The 20,732-nt window shown below is 41.5% G+C and overlaps 1 protein-coding gene across 6 annotated transcripts in view; it reads left to right on the forward strand.

Moving 5' to 3' along the window:
- LOC114550872 (collagen alpha-1(XVIII) chain) overlaps nucleotides 1–20,732 on the forward strand; it is a 74,118-nt gene that overhangs the window by 23,876 nt on the left and 29,510 nt on the right. For all 6 annotated transcript variants that reach the window (XM_028571812.1, XM_028571813.1, XM_028571808.1 and 3 more), the window contains exons 2-6: nucleotides 12,314–12,846; nucleotides 16,663–16,743; nucleotides 16,825–16,884; nucleotides 17,249–17,324; nucleotides 20,559–20,704. In XM_028571812.1, the coding sequence (XP_028427613.1) occupies nucleotides 12,314–12,846; nucleotides 16,663–16,743; nucleotides 16,825–16,884; nucleotides 17,249–17,324; nucleotides 20,559–20,704 (896 nt within the window). The remainder of the gene's footprint in view (nucleotides 1–12,313; nucleotides 12,847–16,662; nucleotides 16,744–16,824; nucleotides 16,885–17,248; nucleotides 17,325–20,558; nucleotides 20,705–20,732) is intronic.

The raw sequence follows: 20,732 nt of genomic DNA on the forward strand, positions 1-20,732 counted from the left end.
CAGACAGAGAGACAAATACAGAGACACACACACAGACTGAGAGACACAGAGACAAAGACACACACACACACACACACACACACAAGACAGAGACAAATACAGAGACACACACACAGACGCACGCAGACAGAGACACAGACACACACACACAGACACAGACACACACACACACACACACACACACACACACACACACACACACAGACACAGACAGAGAGACAAATACAGAGACCCACAGAGTAAGAGACACACACACACACACACACACAGACAGACAGAGAGACAAATACAGACACACACAGACTGAGAGACACAGACACACGCAGACAGAGACACACACACACACACACACACAGAGACAAATACAGAGACACACACAGAGTAAGAGACACACACACACACACACAGAGACACAGACAGAGAGACAAATACAGAGACACACAGAGTAAGAGACACACACACACACACAGACAGAGAGACAAATACAGACACATACACAGACTGAGAGACACAGACACACGCAAACAGAGACACACACACACACGGAGAGACAAATACAGAGACACACACAGAGTAAGAGACACACACACACACACACACACACACACACACACACACACACACACACACACACACGCACACACACACAGAGACATGAATGGTTCCAAAAGGCGTAAGCCATAGACATGTGTATACAGCATCACAGCGTTCATAGCTATTGCTAATTTTCCAATGGCCGTCCCTAAAAGGGCTTTAAAACACTCATGATACCAAACACTACGTACATAAAGCAATACATAAAGCACATAACGCATACAAGACACCTACATCTGTACCCACCATCCCCCCCGCGCCCATACGCCACGCCGTCCCACCCCTATATGTGACTACAGATCTGACAATCAATTAAAAACTTTAGTTTCATTTTAAAAAGTTTCTTTTTTTGTATTGCTGGTTTTGTGCAGCTCATTTCATGCCTCAGCTCCCTCAGTAGAGTTAATAGATAACAGTAACGTCCTACTGACTAAACTTTGACATACAGTATACCCGTCTGTGATTATCCACTCCACATCTTCTGATCTGTTAAACGGGTAAAACAGACGGAGGACAACACAAGGGTTGATTGTAAGAATTGTTTCTACATGCAGCATAAGTGTGGTTGGACAATAATCACTCCATTTGCTTCTGTCAACTCCTGCTCTTGCATGCCCCGTCACACATTTCTGTCCTGGGTTATCTACCTGGCATCATATTTCACAATTTCTGATCAGCATTGGCGTTGGAATTCGGTGTGGATTTCGAGGCGAATGCTGTTTGAGCTTCTAGAGTTGCGAAGACGGGGAAACAATTGGACCGTCTGTGGCGGGGAGGATGGGCAGCGGATGGCATTTATGATCGCGCCTGTGGGTGGGAAAGTGGTCTCCCCCGAAGAAAAGAGTGTCGCGATTGTGTGCTCGGTTCGGGGAGAAAAGGGCAACGGTGTCGCGGCGAGTAACAAGAGAGCCTTGTGACTGGGATGAGACTGGGCGGCTCGACGTCTCCCCCAGGGGTCAGAGGGCACGGCCAGTCGCCTACCCTCTCCGACCAGTAACACTTGATGGGCGGTAATTAGGCACTTGTGCCAACCGTTAACCCTCCCTCCTCAAATCTGACCCATTTTCAAAAAGTTTCTATATCAGAAATATGGGTTTCTTTCAACCAAAATAACGTGGATGGTTCCGTACAACGCTCTTCACAAGTTAAATAAATCTTTTCACTACTTTCATTGAATTTGGGTGTTTTATTCAATTTTATAGCATGTAAAGAAAAATTGATAAAATGTTGAAAAACCTAGGAAAAAATTGTCTGTGTGACAAAAACATCAGAAAAAGTGACAAAAACAACCAGAAAAGTGACACAAACATCAGGATAATCTTCAAAAATGTTTGGAAAAGTGACAAAAACATGAAAAAAGCTTAAAAAAATAAAAATAAAAAAAGTCTTAAAGACGACCAAAACTGTGGGATTTATTATTTTACATTATGACCCAGAAAAACAAAAAGTTGCATGGTCGACGGGGAAGACTAGCCCAGAAATCTAGACGCAGCCAGGGTCATCTAGCAACTCTCCGTTTTGCGGAGCTCAATCAGCGGGGCGGGATAAACGGTTGCCTTTCAAATTAACATGAACCTGTGTTCACCAGCAGCAGCAGCCATAAGCCCCGCCCACCGACTCTATACACGATGTGATTGGCCTGACCAGAGTTTGGTTTTTCCAGCTCGCAAGCCAACGGAGAGTGCCTAGACCCCCCAGGCTGCAAATTACATTTGCTGCCGCTAGGGCGCGTCTAGATTTCTAGGCTAACAAAGAACGGCACTGAAGTTATTCTTAAAAAAGGAAGATGTGTTTGGAGTTTAAAGTTTAATCTATCAACTAGCTCCGCTACCTTCTTAGTTGCTCTGGTTGGTTGGAGCGCTATCCTATTGCGTGCAGAGGGAATTTGAAAGACAACTGTTTATCCCGCCCCCTCGGATTGAGCCCCGCCAGTGGTGAGTTCCAGAGCCCAAGCTAGGGGAGGACAACACAAGGGTTAAAAGCTGAGCAGAGACGGAGAGTGGGACAAAGTGTGAGAGGGACTTTTATGCTCTTTAGAGGAAAAGTGGTCCACAGTCAGTTCGTGAAAAACCCTTTAAACGCTTTAAGCTGCCTATGGGCCAATTTACAATGAAAAGGATGATCATGAGTCAGAGTCCTTCCTGTTTGCCTGGACATTTTTGCTCCATTTCCAGTTAGTTAGTGGTGAGCTGCTTGCGGCTGCTGCCGCCATGGCAACGGCAGCGAAGGCGGAAAACGGTGCGAGAGAGAGCACAAAAGGATACTGTAAAGGAGGAGCTCACCAATTTTAACATGCACTCTAAGAAATCAATCCATAAAATAACAGTATAAGTTCTATCAGCTCATTAATCTGGACTTTGTCCCATAATTTAAAAACAGAAATTTGATGAGTAGCTGTAGTAAAAATACATTTTCTGTTATTTAAAATTCTCTCATACAAAGCTAAAGAAATTCAATCTGTTCCTTAATTTATTCAGAGCCTATTTTTTAAGCCCTTTTGACGCTTGTTGCGATGCCCTTTTCTACGTTTAAAACTTCAAACTTTTTTCTCTTGCTAATCCAAGGGCTGGTTAATAAGAATTTCTTAGAGTGTAGTTTACTAGTCGTCAGGCGTACTAGTAAGCTTGTAGAACAGTTGTATAACGGCTTCTGTGGCTGTGAACGAGAAGTTTAACGCAACCGCGTCCACACTTTTTGGCTCTTCTATCAAATTATTATTAATATTCTGTTCAAACGGCATATCGTTTTAACTGTTTACTTTAGCGTTGTTTTTACAGGAGTCAGCAACGGGAAGCTAAACCGGTGAATTAGCCGTGCTGTACTCTTGGCCAAACTCGGACCCGGAATAACTCTATTTTAGTTTCATCAGTCCACAGCACCTTATTCCAAAATGAAGCTGGCTTGTCCAAATGTGTTTTAGCATACCTCAAGCGACACCGTTTGTGGCGTGTGCAGAGAAAATGCTTTTTCCGCATTACTCGTCCATGCCGCATCTCCTTGTGTAAAGTGCGCTGAATAGTTGAACGATGCACAGTGACACCATCTGCAGCTAGATGATGTTGTAGGTCTTGGAGCTGGTCTGTGGGTTGACTGTGACTGTTCTCACCATCCTGCGCTTCTGCTTATCTGAGATTTTTCTTGGTCTGCCACTTCGGGCCTTAACTAGAACTGTGCCTCTGGTCTTCCAATTCTTCACAATGTTCCTCACAGTTGAAACTGAGAGCTTAAATCTCTGAGACAGCTTTCTGTATCCTTCCCCGAAACCATGACGTTGAACAATCTTTGTTTTCAGGTCATCTGAGAGTTGTTTTGAGGCTCTCTTCAGAGAAGATGCAAAGAGTAGAAATACTTACAATTGGCCTCCTTAAATACCCTTTCTCATGATTGGATTCACCTGTGTATGGAGGTCAAGGGTCACTGAGGTTACCAAACCAATTTTGAGTTCTAATAATTAGTGCTAAAGGTATTGAAATCAATAAAATGACAAGGGTGCCCAAATTTATGCACATGCCTAATTTAGTTTAAATAATTCTTGCACACTTTCCATAAATCATATAAACTTTATTTCACTTCTCAAATATCACGGTGTTTGTCTCCTATATAATATATTTAACTGAAATTTCTTATCCAGACAACCAATGATTTATAAAGGAAAATCATGAAAATTTACAGGGGTGCCCAAACTTTTGCATACCACAGTCTGATCTCAACGCTAGATGGGAGAAATTCCCACACGTTGGACCTTTTAATGCCCATTTTGAATGTAAAATCAAACCGCCACCTGAGTGTCACCCGAGTGTTCTTACTGCTTTCAACCATCAAAGTCACTTTTGTACACTAATTAGTCCATGTACATGTATGAAAAATCACACGTAGCGCCGGAAAAGCACAGCGAAAAGACCGGTAACTGCGTCAGACCGGGTGTGTCTGGAACGGTGTCCAAACATCCCAACAGGCATGACAAGGGGCGTCCTTCTCCTCATCTAACTCACAGCAAAAAAAAGCTAGTAAATGTTTTTTCCCCAAATTTTGTTATCATTTCTTTATTAGGGAGATACTATGAGGTTACTTTGTGGAAAGTGTCCAGCGTTTATTGGAGCTCGACCCTTACTGAAGACGAGAAATCATGGTTACCGTTTAGACATTCCTTGCGATTTCCCCCAACCAATCATAACTTTTAATCCAGTGTTTAGGAAAAAAAAAGAAGAAATGTAAAGAATAAAGTGTTAAAAAAGCCCCCCCCAAAAAACAGGAAAGTATGCACACATTCCATCAGCAGCTTATAGTTGATGGTATCTGTTGCAGCTTTCATTTCTCCACACTGCCCGAATGCATTCTCCACACAGCAACAAAATTTCATTTGGACTGCAGCCAAGAAACCAGACCATTTCACAGCTTAAGAAAATGCTGGATGACAACAAAAAAAAACACCACCACCACCTGTCTGACCCCCCCCCCCACACCCCGTCAGTTAGGATTAATTTGCTCTGCGTTGATTTAAAGGTGGATTAAAGTCTGACCGTGGAGCAGAGGGAAGCCGCAGATGTCAGAGCTGCGTCGCCTCCGTTTTGAAGCGTTGACTGACGCCACTCGGCTTCTCGGAGGCGTGAAGTCCAGTTGGTTTTCGGTCTCCAGAGGTTCAACTACAGCTGGGGGGTGTTAATGGTTGAACCTGCTGGTTTAACTGGCATGTTTGGTGTCAGAAAGAGACACTGAGGACTTAACATTTCTGTTTCTTAAGTAGGGCAGGGGTATCGAGTTCTATACTCTCTAGGCACCGACCAAAATTGCCTCTATAGTATTGAGTAGGGCTGTGACGGTATAGTTTTTTTTTTTTTTTTTTCTTACCGCGGTGAAGAAACAACGCATCACATCAGGCGCGGACCGCACCGAAAACGCAACTATTTTTCATGTGCGTGTTGGGAAAATATTTTTATGTAATTTTGACACGACTACATTTAATAAATGACATGGTGATGTTTGAAAGTCTCTAGGTTTTGACATAAAGGCAGATATAAATGTAATTTATAGGGGTGTGACGAGACGTTTACTCCACGAGACGAGACACATCACGAGATTGGGTTCACGAGAACGAGACAAGATTTCTCGTCGAGGTGAAAAGTTGTCTCGTGAGGCGATGTGATGTCAGCGTGATGGAGCGTGGAGTTACTATTGAAGATCCCCCCCCCTGCCACTTTTAAATCATTTGTGTGGCAACATTTTGGTTTTCCTGCGGAAATAATAAACGGCGAAAGAGTGACAGACAAGACGAACACAATATGTAAACATTGTAAGAAAAAAATGCCGTATACCGCGGCTAACACGAGCACTATGCAAAAACACTTACAGCACCACCACAGCTCTCTACTAACTACTAACTACTGCACCCGCGACTCGCGGGTGCAGTAGTTAGTAGTACGGCATTTTTTCTTACAATTGCCTCACGAGACAACTTTTCACCTCAATGAGAAATCTCATCACGTTTTAATCTCGCGAGATCTCGTCACACCCCTTGTAATTTATATAATATAGTTTTTCATCTTAGCATGTTTCCTTAATATCTGATGTAAGCCTGGGCGATACGGCGAAAATCAAATATCACAATATTTTTTACCAAATACCTCGATATTGATACCGCAACGATATTGTAGTGTTGACTATTGGTGCTTTCACAAAATATTACACAATGAGATTTTTGATAAATAATCATCAGTAATGTTGATATAATGACTAAGTGGGTAAAGGCAAATAATAGAACAGTTACAGTCTGGTAAGTTCAGAAAAAGACATCACTTTACTGTAATGCAGCCACTTATGCCATATTATCCAAAATCTAAGACGATATCTAGTCTCATATCACGATATCGATATATTGCCCAGCTCTAATCTGATGACAAATTGGGGTAATTTTTGGATTTATTACAGTAAATATATTACATATTGGACCTTTAAACTACTAATAATCATTACCGGCCCTGAAAAAAACCGTATCAGTCGATCCCTATGAACAACATTGCGTTCCGTCCCAAAAACCTCAAACCTACAATCTGAGTCATCGCCTCCTTCGATCAATGAAAGGTGTTTTGGGTCCCGTTTAAGGAGATTCCAAGGGATGCATAATCTGAATTTTGAAGGTATTTTTTGTGCTTTTTTTCTTAATGTTTCTTATCCTTCAGGGAATCTTTTTTTTTTTTTTTTTTTTTTGCCCCTTGAGATGCACTGTACACTCCTTAACTTCTGGAGGAATCCCACCAGTCCCACAATGACGTTTCGGGCTGTTTTTTTTAAACTGGCATGTTGGGTCCGTGCAGGCTTTTGGGACTGATGCAGTCTGTGCGCATCCTATCAAGTCCCTAATGATCCACTTTCCCATGGACATCTGACAAGCATTTCCTTCCTCTGCCTCCATCCGTCTGTCCGTCTGAGCCTCTCTCCACCGGCAGTATCTTTTTTTTTTTTTTTTTTTTTTTCGTTCTTCACACGGTAAAACAGGCATTGGGTTTCACCGGGGTTAAATGTTGGAAAATACGGACGTGGCACTTGAAGTAATCCCTCTGTAACAGAATACATGAGGTCACGTCTTATTTGCCCATGCCTTCAGGGCTGTGGAACATCGCTGTGTCGTTCGGCCATACAGTTGGCCATGGGTTAGCATGAAGAAAGGGAGGAGACAGAAGCAGGGATAGCAGCATGGTCGGTACATGCCAGCTTCCATCTGGGCTTTGGAGAACAGCCAAGTCAAAAAAAAAAATATAAAAACATCTGGTCACTGACTTGAAGTAAACGGTTCATGGTCTGTGTTGGTAAAATAGTCATATTCAATAGCAGTAACCAAGGGCGTAACTTTGGGTTCCACATTGGGAGAGGGAGGGGGTGGTGGGGGAGGGGACTTAATGGGGGAAATTATGTAGAAATGAACTACAAAACAGTTGCCTAGTTCGTGGTCTGTTAATCATCTTGCTTGTTTTGCATTTGGTTAACGTGAAAAACAGAAATAAGTTCAGAGCCGGAGACGTGCGATTGCAACTGAGATAGAGAAATTGGAAAAAGTGAGTGTGTGTGTGTGTGTGTGTGTGTGTGTGTGTGTGTCTGGGTACTGTATGAAATGATAGCTTGCAGACATGCTGTAGTTGTTGTTCAGGACTGGGCTGTTCAGTGGGAGAGCTGCGCGCTGTTTTACTGGATAGCTTCCAGATGTGAATGTGTACACTGTGCACAAAGTCAAACAGGATTCACATGCTGGTGCAGAAGAAAAGGTTCCCTATTGTCATTTATCATGTTAAAAAAAAAAATGGAATTCCAGTAGGCCTTTAACGATGATTACATCATTGTCTAATTGTCAATCTTTTTCCATAATCACGGTTTCTTTGTTTAACCAAATTAACCGCTAATATTAGCTAAGGGCTTTAGGCATATGACTGGTAATTAGTGATGTTGTTTAGATGTGCCAAATTGTATATATGTATATATATATATATATATATATATATATATATATATATATATATATATATTATAATTATTATTTAAATTATTAGTTGTTGGTACTTGACCCTAAAAATATTCATAGCAAAAAAAAAAAAAAAAAAAGGTGTCTGTGTGGGGGGGGTTATGTTTTATGATGATAATAAAGAGGTGTGTGTTTGTGTTATTACATTATCTGGGTCACATGACAGAGATATATATACCCAAAAGATGTCTCCTAGGATTCATTCATAACTTTCATTTGTTTAAATAAGTAATACATAAAAACATCTTTTTAAATTTGACTGAAAGAGACCATTATATTGTTAATCGCAATTATTTCTGAGACAATTAATTGCGCAGCAACAATGTTGAATTGTTACAGCTCTGAATTCCACCAACCCAATTTGAGCCGCCTGATTGGTGCAACAGCTGCAGCAGCTGTGCCACTGTGGGATTAACCAATAGCAGGTGCCCTACGTGGGAAGTGGACCACCCGGCGCGCCCCACGCTCGCCCTCTGGTTGGATTCTATACTCCTACTCCGCTACATTACAGGGAGAAATATTGGACTTTTTACTCTGCTACATTCATCTGTTACAGCTTTAGTTACTAGTTACTTTAGTTACTCCGCTACATTCATCTGTTACAGCTTTAGTTACTAGTTACTTTATTTACTCCGCTACATTCATCTGTTCCAGCTTTAGTTACTAGTTACTTTAGTTACTCCGCTACATTCATCTGTTCCAGCTTTAGTTACTAGTTACTTTAGTTACTCCGCTACATTCATCTGTTCCAGCTTTAGTTACTAGTTACTTTAGTTACTCCGCTACATTCATCTGTTCCAGCTTTAGTTACTAGTTACTTTAGTTACTCCGCTACATTCATCTGTTACATCTTTAGTTACTAGTTACTTTAGTTACACCACTACGTTAATCTGTAACAGCTTTAGTTACTAGTTACTTTACACATTTCTGCACACATGTAGTTTATAAAATCTGATGTTTTATTATAAATGAAACTAGCCAACAATATAACGGCCTACAAGTCCAGCCATAGGTGTAATTTATGGGGTGGTGGGGGGTGGGTGTAATAATAATAATTAAAACCGGGCTTTTTCCATGGTTTTTGTTCCTTTTCAACAGATGTATTGCTTTTTTCAGAGTTTTTGTCACATTTATTGAGGTTTTTTGGACAAACAAACTTTTAACACTTTTTTTGACGCCTTTTGTTGACTCTTTGGACCCTTTTTTTTGATAATTTTACCGCTCTATGTGACCCTTTTTTGGAGCATTTTTGGACGCTTTCAATGCTTTGTTTCCACTTTCGGATTTGTCTGCATCGAGGCTTTTACTTTTAATACTACTAACTCCATTGTCCTGACTTTTACTTGTAACTGAGTATTTTTTTACAGTGTGGTATGAGTACTTTTACTGCAGTATAGAATCTGAATACTTGACTTGAGCCATGTTACTGGTTAGTGGTTGCACGCCGTTCGTCGTTCGACTGCTCATGACTGTTTTCCCGAGATGGCGCCCGCCTGTATACGTGAACGGTTCTGTCTTTCTAAACGATGTTTTTAATAAACTGTCTGTACACTTACAAAGTTCTCAATGCTTCGGTTAACATGTAGGGACCCTCATTATGCTACCGTGGGAGTGTGGTGATATTTTGAGCCTTGTTAGTGGTGTAGAAATAGCAATTTCTTTTTACTTTAGCTTTAACGACTAGCGTTATAAGCTAATTAGCGGTTTGCGCTAAAACTGGTCACATTTGATTAGCATGAAAACATATCCCAGAGAACGGTCGACTCGGTACACACGTGTTATTAACCCCCAGGTTCATTTTGCGCCAGATTTTTCCTTTAAACTCAAACTGAGTCTTTGTCAAAGTTACAGTTTTACTTTTACTTTTCTCTGACTGAACACTTGAGATTTATTTAAAACTTTCACATCATTAATAAACCTTGGGAACCCCCCCCGCGACCTCCAACCTCTGTGACTTTAAATGCAGACATTTGGTACATTCTGGCTCTCTTCTGTGGTGAGTCTGCGACGACAGGCCGCCCCCAGGAGATCACTAAGTGGAAGTGTCCTCAGAGACGGGACCTTTTTCTTCCCTTGTGATTCTGATTTATGAGAATATAATCTATGGGAACTAAAACATCAGCAGTTTCTTCACATCAAGTTGAACTCCCTCGCCCCCCACCCCCAGCCTTACAGAACCTGTCGAAAATAGAAAGTTAGGAACTGGAATCCAGCGATAGTTAGGTCATGGTTGGTTTTGTTTAGATATGCCTAATTGTAATTATATTAGTACTATATACTGTTTTTATTATTTCAATTGTTAGTTGTTGGAACACACACACACAGACACACTCACAGACAGACAGACATGCACAACACAGACACACACACACACACACAGACAGACAGACAGGCACAACAACACACACACGACCCTATACACCAAGCGTGTAACTTTGGGTTCAACATTGGCGGGGGGCGGGGGAACATCCCGGGACATGTCTGCTTGTATTGAGAAACGCAACAAAAGCATTGAAAAAAATTGTAGATTAAAAAAAAAAAATTTGAAAAAAAGAGACAAAAACCTCGGAAAAATTGTCAATGTCAAAATGCAACAAATGACTGGAAAAAAAGACAACAAAAACTCAGAAAGAAGCAACAAAAACCCTCCAGAAAGGCTACAAAAACATTGGGGGAAAAACCCTCCAGAAAGGCTACAAAAACATTGAAAAAATGGTCCCAAAACCCCCCTCTTAAAACATGAGTCAACTATATTGTTAACAGCAATTATTTCTGAGACACTTAATTGTACAGCAAACATTTGGAATCGTTCCAGCTTTATTTCTAAGAAAGCAGATTGATTTCAGCCAGTGTTGAGCGATCCGACCTGTGGTGTGCAGTTTGACCCTGGGGGGTCAGCGTGGTTTACGGTTTGTTGATGCAGAGCCACTGGGGCGGATCAGTCGAGTCGCTGACTCATTTAAAGCACTCTCCTAAACTCGTTGTTCTTCCTGCAGTGAAAACCTTGTGCGTTTTACCGAGTTTTAACACACCCTAACCCAGTGGTTCTCAAACGTTTTTTCAATAATGTACCCCATTTGAGTTGTGTTTTTACCCCCTGACCAGCGATAGATTTATCAAACTGAAAAACATTTCAATGTTAATGAAAAAAGGCAACAGAAACTGTAAAAAGTGGGTAGAAAGAAAGAAGTAAGGCAAGAATAGGTGGAAAATAGTATCAAAAACTTAGAAAACAGCGACAGAAACCTTGTAAAAAGCCACCGAGAAAAGTAGAAACTTGGAAAAAAGTGACAAAAACCTTGGAAAAGTTGGAATTGTTTTTTGAAAAATTGACATAAACTTCGACAAACTTGGAGAAAAAAAGAAGACCGTAGAAGGAAGGAAGGAAGGAAGGAAGGTCGAAAATAGTGACAAAAAGCGACTAAAACTTTAAAAAAGTGACAAACTTCAAAAACGGTAGGGCTGGGAATCACCAGAGACCTCACGATACAATATCATTACGATACGATATTATTGCGATTTTAAACATATTATTACCTTTTTTTCCCAATTTCAAATTATGTCCCCAATGGCATCTGTGTATCCATAGAGTATTGCCACGGAAAATACCGCGATCCTATGCTGTATTGATTATTTTTCCCCCACCCCTAAAAAACGGCAAAAAAAATTAGAAAAAAGTGCTTCCCCCGCATAGCACTAACCCCCCTTTGACCTCCCCCTGTCTGAGCCACCAAAACATTAACACTTTCTAAGTTTTCCCTTTTTAAATAACTTTTCATCATTTCTGTGCTTGAAACTGACCCTGTCTTTGTCACTTTTCCAATGTTTTTTTTTTTTTATTCATGGTGATTAACCTAATTTATGACATTATACCTACATTTTGAGTAAAAAAGAAGCAGAAATTATGAATGATGTTGACTAATAGTTAAGATCAGAGGATGTTGAGTGGATCACAGACTGCTTTATGTCAGAGTTTAGTTTTGAAACCATTTAAACATTTTTTTTTTCAAATGCTATAACATTGAATAAAAGGAAGTAATCATTAATTTGACCTGTGAAGAATGTATCCATACAACAGACATGCATGCATCCATGATATTTTTGGGCAATATGGTTGAAAGAAACCCATATTTCTGTCAATTTTGACCCGAGGACCATACAAGGGTTAACTTTCTGACTCTGAATTTCCCGTTCCCCCCTTTCCTGCAGGCATCTCTTTGCTCCAGCTAATTGGAGACCCGCCGCCGGATGAGATTGGCCGCAGCTACGGGCCGGGGGGAGAAACGGCCTACGTCTTCACCCCCGCGGCGGTGTCGGGCCAGCCGGCCCTGGCCCACGTCCCCAACCCTTTCCACCGCCACTTCTCTCTCCTCTTCCACGTCAAGCCGTCCACCCCCGCGGCCGCCGTCCTCTTCTCCATCACCGATGGGCCCCAGAAGCTCATGTACATCGGCGTCAAGCTCGGCGCGGTGCGCTCCGGCCGCCAGGCGGTGCAGTTCTTCTACACCGAGCCCGACTCGGAGGCTTCGTACCAGGCGGCCAGCTTCCAGGTGCCGAGCCTGGTGGACACCTGGAGTCGCTTCTCGCTCGCCGTCTTCGAGGAGCAGGTGACCTTCTACCTGGGCTGCGACTCGGAGCCGCAGGTGGTAAAGTTTGAGCGTTCGCCGGATCCCATGGAGCTCGACACGGGCGCCGGGATCTTTGTGGGTCAGGCAGGAGGAGCCGACACCGACAAGTTCCAGGTAACGTTAGAATAACACCAAATGATGTGGTGTTAAAACTGTAAACGGACCATTGGTGGAAGAAGTATTCAGATCCTTTACTTGAGTAAAAGTACTCATACCACCCTGTGAAAAAATACTCTGTTACAAGTAAACGTCCTGCATTGAAAATGTTACTTAAAGTGCTCATATTATGCTCATTTTCAGTTTTTAATTTAGTTTAATTTTCAAAAAACACCATATATTTGTATTTGCACATTGCTGCAGCTCCTCCTTTCACCATGTGTGTTGAGCACTCTGTTTTAGCTACAGAGTGAGACATCTCACTTCTGTTGCATCTTTGTTGGGAGTCGCACATGCTCAGTACCTAAGTAAGGACTACTAGCCAGTCAGAAGCAGAGTATGAGGGCGAGCCCTGACAGTAGCTAGGTAAGGACTACTAGCCAGTCAGAAGCAGAGTATGAGGGCGGGCCCTGACAGTACCTAGGTAAGGACTACTAGCCAGTCAGAAGCAGAGTATGAGGGCGGGCCCTGACAGTACCTAGGTAAGGACTACTAGCCAGTCAGAAGCAGAGTATGAGGGCGGGCCCTGACAGTAGCTAGGTAAGGACTACTAGCCAGTCAGAAGCAGAGCATGAGGGCGTGCCATGCTAGCAGCTAGGTGAGCATTATAACGTGTGTTCCTAAGTGACCACGTTGGTCTCTGAAGTAAAGGCTGGACTACAATAGAGCTGTTTGGAGCAGTTGGTGAACAGTGGTTTCTGTTGGAGATGATAAGTCCCTTTGGGGGGGGGTTTGGGCTTTTTCACTTTGTAAACCTATAACATGCTCAAAAAAGATATATAACCCAATAAAGGAAGGGGAAAAAGCCAAATAGCACTTTAAATACAGTACTTGAGAACTGACACTATTGATGTTTTTTTTTTTTTTAGAATTGCTTTTTTGTGTGTTCTAAATTTGGACAAAAGAAGGCTGCACTTTTCATCTGCATTTGGAGAAGTTATCATTACACTTTAAAATACAGACTTTAGAAGATCCACGTGCAGGTTTGAAACAAATTCAACTATGAATTTGATGAAGAACAACATCCTTGTATATAAAAATATTCTTTTACTGACATACAAACAGACTCTAGAGTATATTATATAACTTAAGCATTGTCTTCAATGAGTAAATGTACATCACTTTACATTGTCTGCTGTGTAACTTGTGAACAAAATAATTTTGTTGTAACTTTTATAGACTATAACATCTGTATATTAGAGATGCACCTATTTTACACACTAGCATTTGGAAGAGAAGTCCATTTTTTTTTCAGGCTATAAACTCTGGGGTACCAGCAGAGGAAATGCTCAAGTGCTGAAGAGATGTTTGGCATCACATTTCTGTCAGAAATGAATGAAAACCTGCTCCAAATGTCACCCACGGGATGTGGAAAAGTCAGAGTAGTTCACTGTGTGCTAACAGAGCAGGTGTGTGTGTGTGTGTGTGTGTGTGTGTGTGTGTGTGTGTGTGTGTGTGTGTGTGTGTGTGTGTGTGTGTGTGTGTGTGTGTGTGTGTGTGTGTGTGTGTCTCTCTCTGTGTGTGTGTATCTGGGTCTCTGCGTGTGGAACACCACCGTCTAATGCCTTGCTGTGTAATATACTCTCTGTGATCTACCGACAGGTAACTTCTTAACCACAAAATAGCTGAGTGTTTAAAACCATAACTCATAAGTTTACCAGTTAAGAGATCATGATCAATCACGTCAAACGCAGCCTTGAAATCTAGCACAAATGTGCCCACAAGCATCGACCGGTCAATTGATGCAAGCCGGCTATCAGACGTTTGTAACATAGCGGTGCCAGTAGAGTGACCAGCTCTAGATGCATGTTGGAACATAGAGGTTAAACCATTTCTAGAAAGATAGTCTTCAATTTGCACAGATACAATTTCTTTCTAAAAGTTGACTAAGCACAGGCAAGATGCTGCTAGGCCTGCTGATTGGACCATTAAAAGTTGACTTTTTGTCTTTTGGAATAGGAGAAATCTGGCCTTCTTTCCATAATGTCGGACAAACACCGCTGATCGAGCATCCATTAAAAATATGAAAGACAGATTTGGAAATGTATGAAGCAGATATTTTCAACAATTTACAGTTTAGGTGGTCAGTAGCTGCAGGCTGATCAGTTCCCCGAGAGTACAATAATCTCTCTACTTTATCAACATGGCTCACAGGCAACAGGAAGGGCAGACTTAACCCTCCGCACTCTTGTAAATCTGTTACTTGACCCCCCCTGTGGCCTGTTGACCTCTGACCTTTCAGCTTGCGCCCAGCCAGTGACCCGGGTCATGACAAAAGTTGAAACTGCAAATTTGTCCAAACACTTTTTATTCTGAGCTGCTATGTCTGGGCTTTTTCTGACAAAATCATCGGTTTTTCAAGGCCACAAACTGGTCTCCAAGGCACAGTATTCTCACATGTCCAGCGTTATAATATAAGTCTTAAATCCAAACTGTCTGCAGTGTTTCCCACAGATTAGAAAGCAATTTGTGGCGCTCATCTGGATTGAAGCAGCAAGCATTCAGTGTAAGAGTAAAAAAATGACATAACATTATTTATAATAAGTTTATTTGATTCACAGCTGCTACATTTGGTGTTTTGACCTCGACAACCCAACTGCATTTTACCGCAAACTTGCAACTAGTTAACTTTCTGAAGCGGGCGCAATCGCTTGTTTGCTAAGAGCCGGGTTGGGATTCCAGCATTAACACGCTGACAACATTGTATTCAGAATATGAAATATTTTTAGAGCACTTTTTAATGTGTATTTGTGTAAAGGTGTTCACGAGATAGATACCAACCTTTCGTGAACTTGTGAATTTGGCCAGCCATCTTCTCTTGTTTTCATGGAGACAGACGCTGTGTGCACGGAGGTGTGTGTGTGTGTGTGTGTGTGTGTGTGTGTGTGTGTGTGTGTGTGTGTGTGTGTGTGTGTGTGTGTGTGTTCATCTGTTATAGCTTTAGTTACTAGTTACTTTAGTTACTCCACTACATTCCTCTGTTACAGCTTTAGTTACTAGTTACTTTAGTTACTCCGCTACATTCATCTGTTACAGCTTTAGTTACTAGTTACTTTAGTTACTCCGCTACATTCATCTGTTACAGCTTTAGTTACTAGTTACTTTAGTTACTCCGCTACATTCATCTGTTACAGCTTTAGTTACTAGTTACTTTAGTTACTCCGCTACATTCATCTGTTACAGCTTTAGTTACTAGTTACTTTGCATGTTAAGATTTCTGCACACATAAACACATGGAGTTTATAAAATCTGATGTTTGATTCTAAAGTAAACTAGCATCCCATCCGTTGGCTGTGTGGCTTAGTTGTGTTTGATTCAGAGCCCGGTTGAAACGCTGTAATGGTCATGTCTCATTGGCCTGTTACCGTGCCACTCGCACATGTTAGTGCACGTCAGCGCAGAGACAACGAAATGGAACGATTCAGAGAACACAAAGAAAAGTTGTGTCATGTTCTCTTTATTTATATATTTTATACTGTCCAACCAGTAGAACATGTCCTGTTCTGTAGACATTTATTTGTCTACATTATTTATTTCTTCATGTTGGACCAGTCCAATATGACCGTCAGTTGAAATAAACCTTGTGTTGTTAAAAAACTTGTTTAATTTGTTACGAATCTATTTTGATACGTTTTCCCGTAACTTTTGCAATTTTACGTATGTTTAAAAATACTGAAATTAATATCGACATCGCAATATTCATAATCAATAACGCAATATCACATTTTGTCAATATCGTGCAACCCTAGAATGTGTGTGTGTGTGTGTTTTCAGGGTGAGATTGCAGATCTGAGAGTGGTGGGAAACCCTCGGGCTGCCGAGCGTTTGTGCGACGACGAGGACGACTCTGACGCCGTGAGTGTTCCGTTTCTTTTCCCACGTCAGCGTTTCAGTCCAAGTGTCTGAATGTGTGAAAAATCTCTCTCCGTCTCGCAGGCGTCTGGTGACTTTGGCAGCGGCGACGGCGACAGGAGACAAACAGGAAACACCGTGAAGGTCGGTCTTTTCAGTTTTACACCACCAAACGAAACTTGAGACTGCTGTCATTTGAATTTAAAAGAAATCTGCTCAATACGAATCCCTGCAGTTATTTGGTATGCAAATACATGAATGCATGGCCTGGGGGGGTGGGAATGTTACAACTAATTACCACCAATACAGCATATTAATTAAAGATATAATAAAGATATTTGATAAAGGCACAAATTGTTGCAGAAAAACCCACCAGAATGCAGGAAATTAAGTGTCTGATGCTTAACATTTCCTGGAGGACGACCACCAGACCTCCCGGTTATAATTTGACCCCCCATTCTCGCTAGATACTGTAGGTGGAGATCTCAACCCCCATTCTGTTTTGCAGACCACCCCTGCTTCCCTCCGGCCGGTACCTGAACCCCCTCTGATATCCTCAACCGGAACCAGACTCAAAGAAACAGGTAAAAGGTCGTCAGCGGCGCCGTCAGTGGAACAGGGCTAATGTCTAATATTAATAATAATATATCCTAAACTCAAATATCGGAATGGTAGAAAGAAACAAGACATTTGAATATCACGAGAGAGAGAAAACACGGTGCTACCACGGCTATCTGACACACACACACACACACACACACACACACACACATACATGCACACATGCACACACACAAATGCACACGCACACACATCACATGCACACATATACGCACAAACACAAATACACACACACATATGCACACATGCACACACACACACACACACATACACATGCACACACATATACACACACATAAACACACGTATACACATGCACAGAAATGCATACACACACATATATACACATGGGCACGCACACATATACACACATGCACACACACACAAACCCATACACATGCACAGACATGCACACACAGACACACACACACACACACACATATATACACTTGTATACACCTGCACACACACACACACACACACACACAATACACACACACATGCACGCACACACACACATATACACATGCACACACATATACACACACATACCAATCACACAAACACATGCACACACACAGACACACACACATATATACACTTGTATACACCTGCACACACACACACACACACAAATACACACACACACATATGCACACATGCACGCACACACACACACACATATACACATGCACACACATACACACATGTACACACACATACACAATCACACATGCACAGACATGCACACACACACACACACACACGTATATACACTTGTATACACTTGCACACACACATACACACACACACACACATACACACACACACACTACGACTTCCAAACTTTCTGAATTTGAAGAATTGATAAATTAGGATAATACCGATAAAAAAGAAAGTACAAGTAAGTAAAGCAAGTACAAGTAGAACTTTGCGAGTTTAAAACCAGATTTTCAAAATTTTCTGAAAGGCACAAGTGAGATGTTTAGTTTGAACGTGCTGGTGAGATCTGGAACTCTTTGGCTCCCTCTGGTGGATAGTTAAACAAGTAAAGCACATCTGGTTCTGCATTAGAGTCGATTAGATAGACTTTAAAATAACACATATACAAGTGGCAAATAAAAATGTACAACCCACTTAAATAGTATTTATAAAAGATATAAGTACACTCAGTGATGAAGTGTTAGATGAAGTGGCAGGAGTAGTTTCTTTAAACTGTCACTTGAGTATTAAATAAATGGCTTGTAAGGAAAAAAGAAATTCACTTTTGGTAAAAATGTATTTGAAAATCCTAAACTTTACTTATTTATTTTTTCTGTCGCCTAACAAAAAAAATGAAACACTACAGACATTAACAAGCCAACACTTGCCTCATGCAGCCAATAAAGTTATGTTTGTGTCAGCGGCGGAAGAAGTATTTGGATCCTTTATTCCAGTAAAAGTACTAATACCCAGTGTTTCCTCTATGTTGATTTTGTAGTGGCGGCCCGCCATGGCAAAATTTCTCCTGGTACGCTATCAGAAATAGGGCAGACGCACAATGTAGTCGCGTTTGCCTTTTAAATTATCCTGCCGACATAATGCACAAAAAAGCTTCAAAACTGTCAAATAGAGCATTATAAGCATAAAAAAATGGGTCCAAAGCTTCAAAAAGAGTGTTTAAAGCATCAAAAAAAGGGTTGAAATCGAATACTATATATTGTTGGCTGGTTTAATTTATAATCAAACATCAGATTTTATAAACTCCATGTGTTTTGTGTGCAGAAATCTTAATGTGTAAAGTTACTAGTAACTAAAGCTGTCAGTACCGCAACATTTGGACTTAAGTACAGTACTGGAGTAAATGTACTTAGTTACTTTCCACCGCTGGTTTGTGTTGCCTGTAGACGTCAGGTTTCGGCAGCCGTCGGTGGAGAGCAGCCGGCCCGGATCGCCGGGCCCGAGAGGTGGATCGTCGGGGGCAACGGGTTGTGCCTGGCAGAAGGACAGATTAGGATTATGTCCTAATCAACATGTGGCCATCCTATCACAGGATAGAATGAGCGCTGCGTCTCTCTAGCTGTCATGTGTTAAAACTAAGTAACTTTTCCATAATGTAATGTAATGAACAATTCCGCTCCCAGCCTGTAGGGGAGCGACGCGGGAAAAGTTCTCTAGTGTTGCTTTAAACCGGGGTGGTGAGCATGTTGGTGGAGGTCGGTCGACATCTTGTTGTCCCTTTTGTCATGAACCCGCTCAAATTCCCCGATAAAAGATTCTAATTTTATTAACCCATTGGTGCAGCATGAAATTCCGTGCACCGACAGTTTGCGTCCACTAAACGTTCTGTTTTTGCCACTGACAGGCTCAGATTCATATTCTAAGTGTCTGACAACATTATGGAAAGGACCCTTACAAAGATGGACCTATTTAAAACCTCTTTAAGACCTCTGTTTAACCAGAACATCTCTGAGGTCACTAGCGCTAAACCCACCAGACTCAATTTAAACAAACAAATAATATTAGCGTGTATAGAGCCAACATATTTTCACATGTAAATCGGTAAACTTTGTTTTTATTTCAACCAAAACTAGATTGTGATGGATGGAAAAGTGGAAAGACGACCCAAAACGGCTTTTCACAGTTTTATTTTGTTTCTGTCGACTGTGAATGAAATGTGTTTTACGATCCCAAAATTACTGTTTATATTCAAGGAGTCTGGTGGGTTTAGCAAATGCAATTTTGCAGATGTTATGTTTAAAAAAAGGATCTTACTCTTTAACAGAAAGGTCATCCTCCTTAGAAATCCTTTCCATAATGTTGTCAGATCCTTAGAGTATTAATCTAAGCCTGTCAGTGACCAAACAAGCACTTTTGTGGATGTAAATTGAAGATGCACAATTGCCCATTAAATTACGTTGTAGCTTGTTTCACTGACTGCCGACTGCAGCGATCTCGCTTAATACTGGACCAATGTCAAAGATTGTTGTTCCCATCAGTCACTTAGACACAAAAACATGGGAAAATAGGGTTGGAAAAAAAGCAAAGTTACCCTTTAAGTGCATAACATGTGGGGTCAGTATGTGAACTCTTGCTTTTGTTTTGAGCATGCATTTACAAGTGGAGCTGATTACCGTCTTCTGTTCTGCATGATGTATCGACGCCGGGCTCCAAAACCAAGTTCTTCCTTATTTATTTTGATGTGACGCGTCCTTCAGGTCCCGGCGGCGCTAAAGGGGAGAAAGGCGACAAAGGAGCAAAAGGCTCAGTGGGGGACACGGGCCCCGCAGGGCCGAAGGGAGACTCAGGCTCCAGCATCACTTCCTCTGGTTCGTCCTCTCAGGGCGGAGAACGCGGACAGAAGGTAGAAACATCCCTCTGTGTATCTGGGT

This window comes from Perca flavescens, chromosome 24, assembly GCF_004354835.1.
Source record: "Perca flavescens isolate YP-PL-M2 chromosome 24, PFLA_1.0, whole genome shotgun sequence".
Taxonomy (NCBI): domain Eukaryota; kingdom Metazoa; phylum Chordata; class Actinopteri; order Perciformes; family Percidae; genus Perca; species Perca flavescens.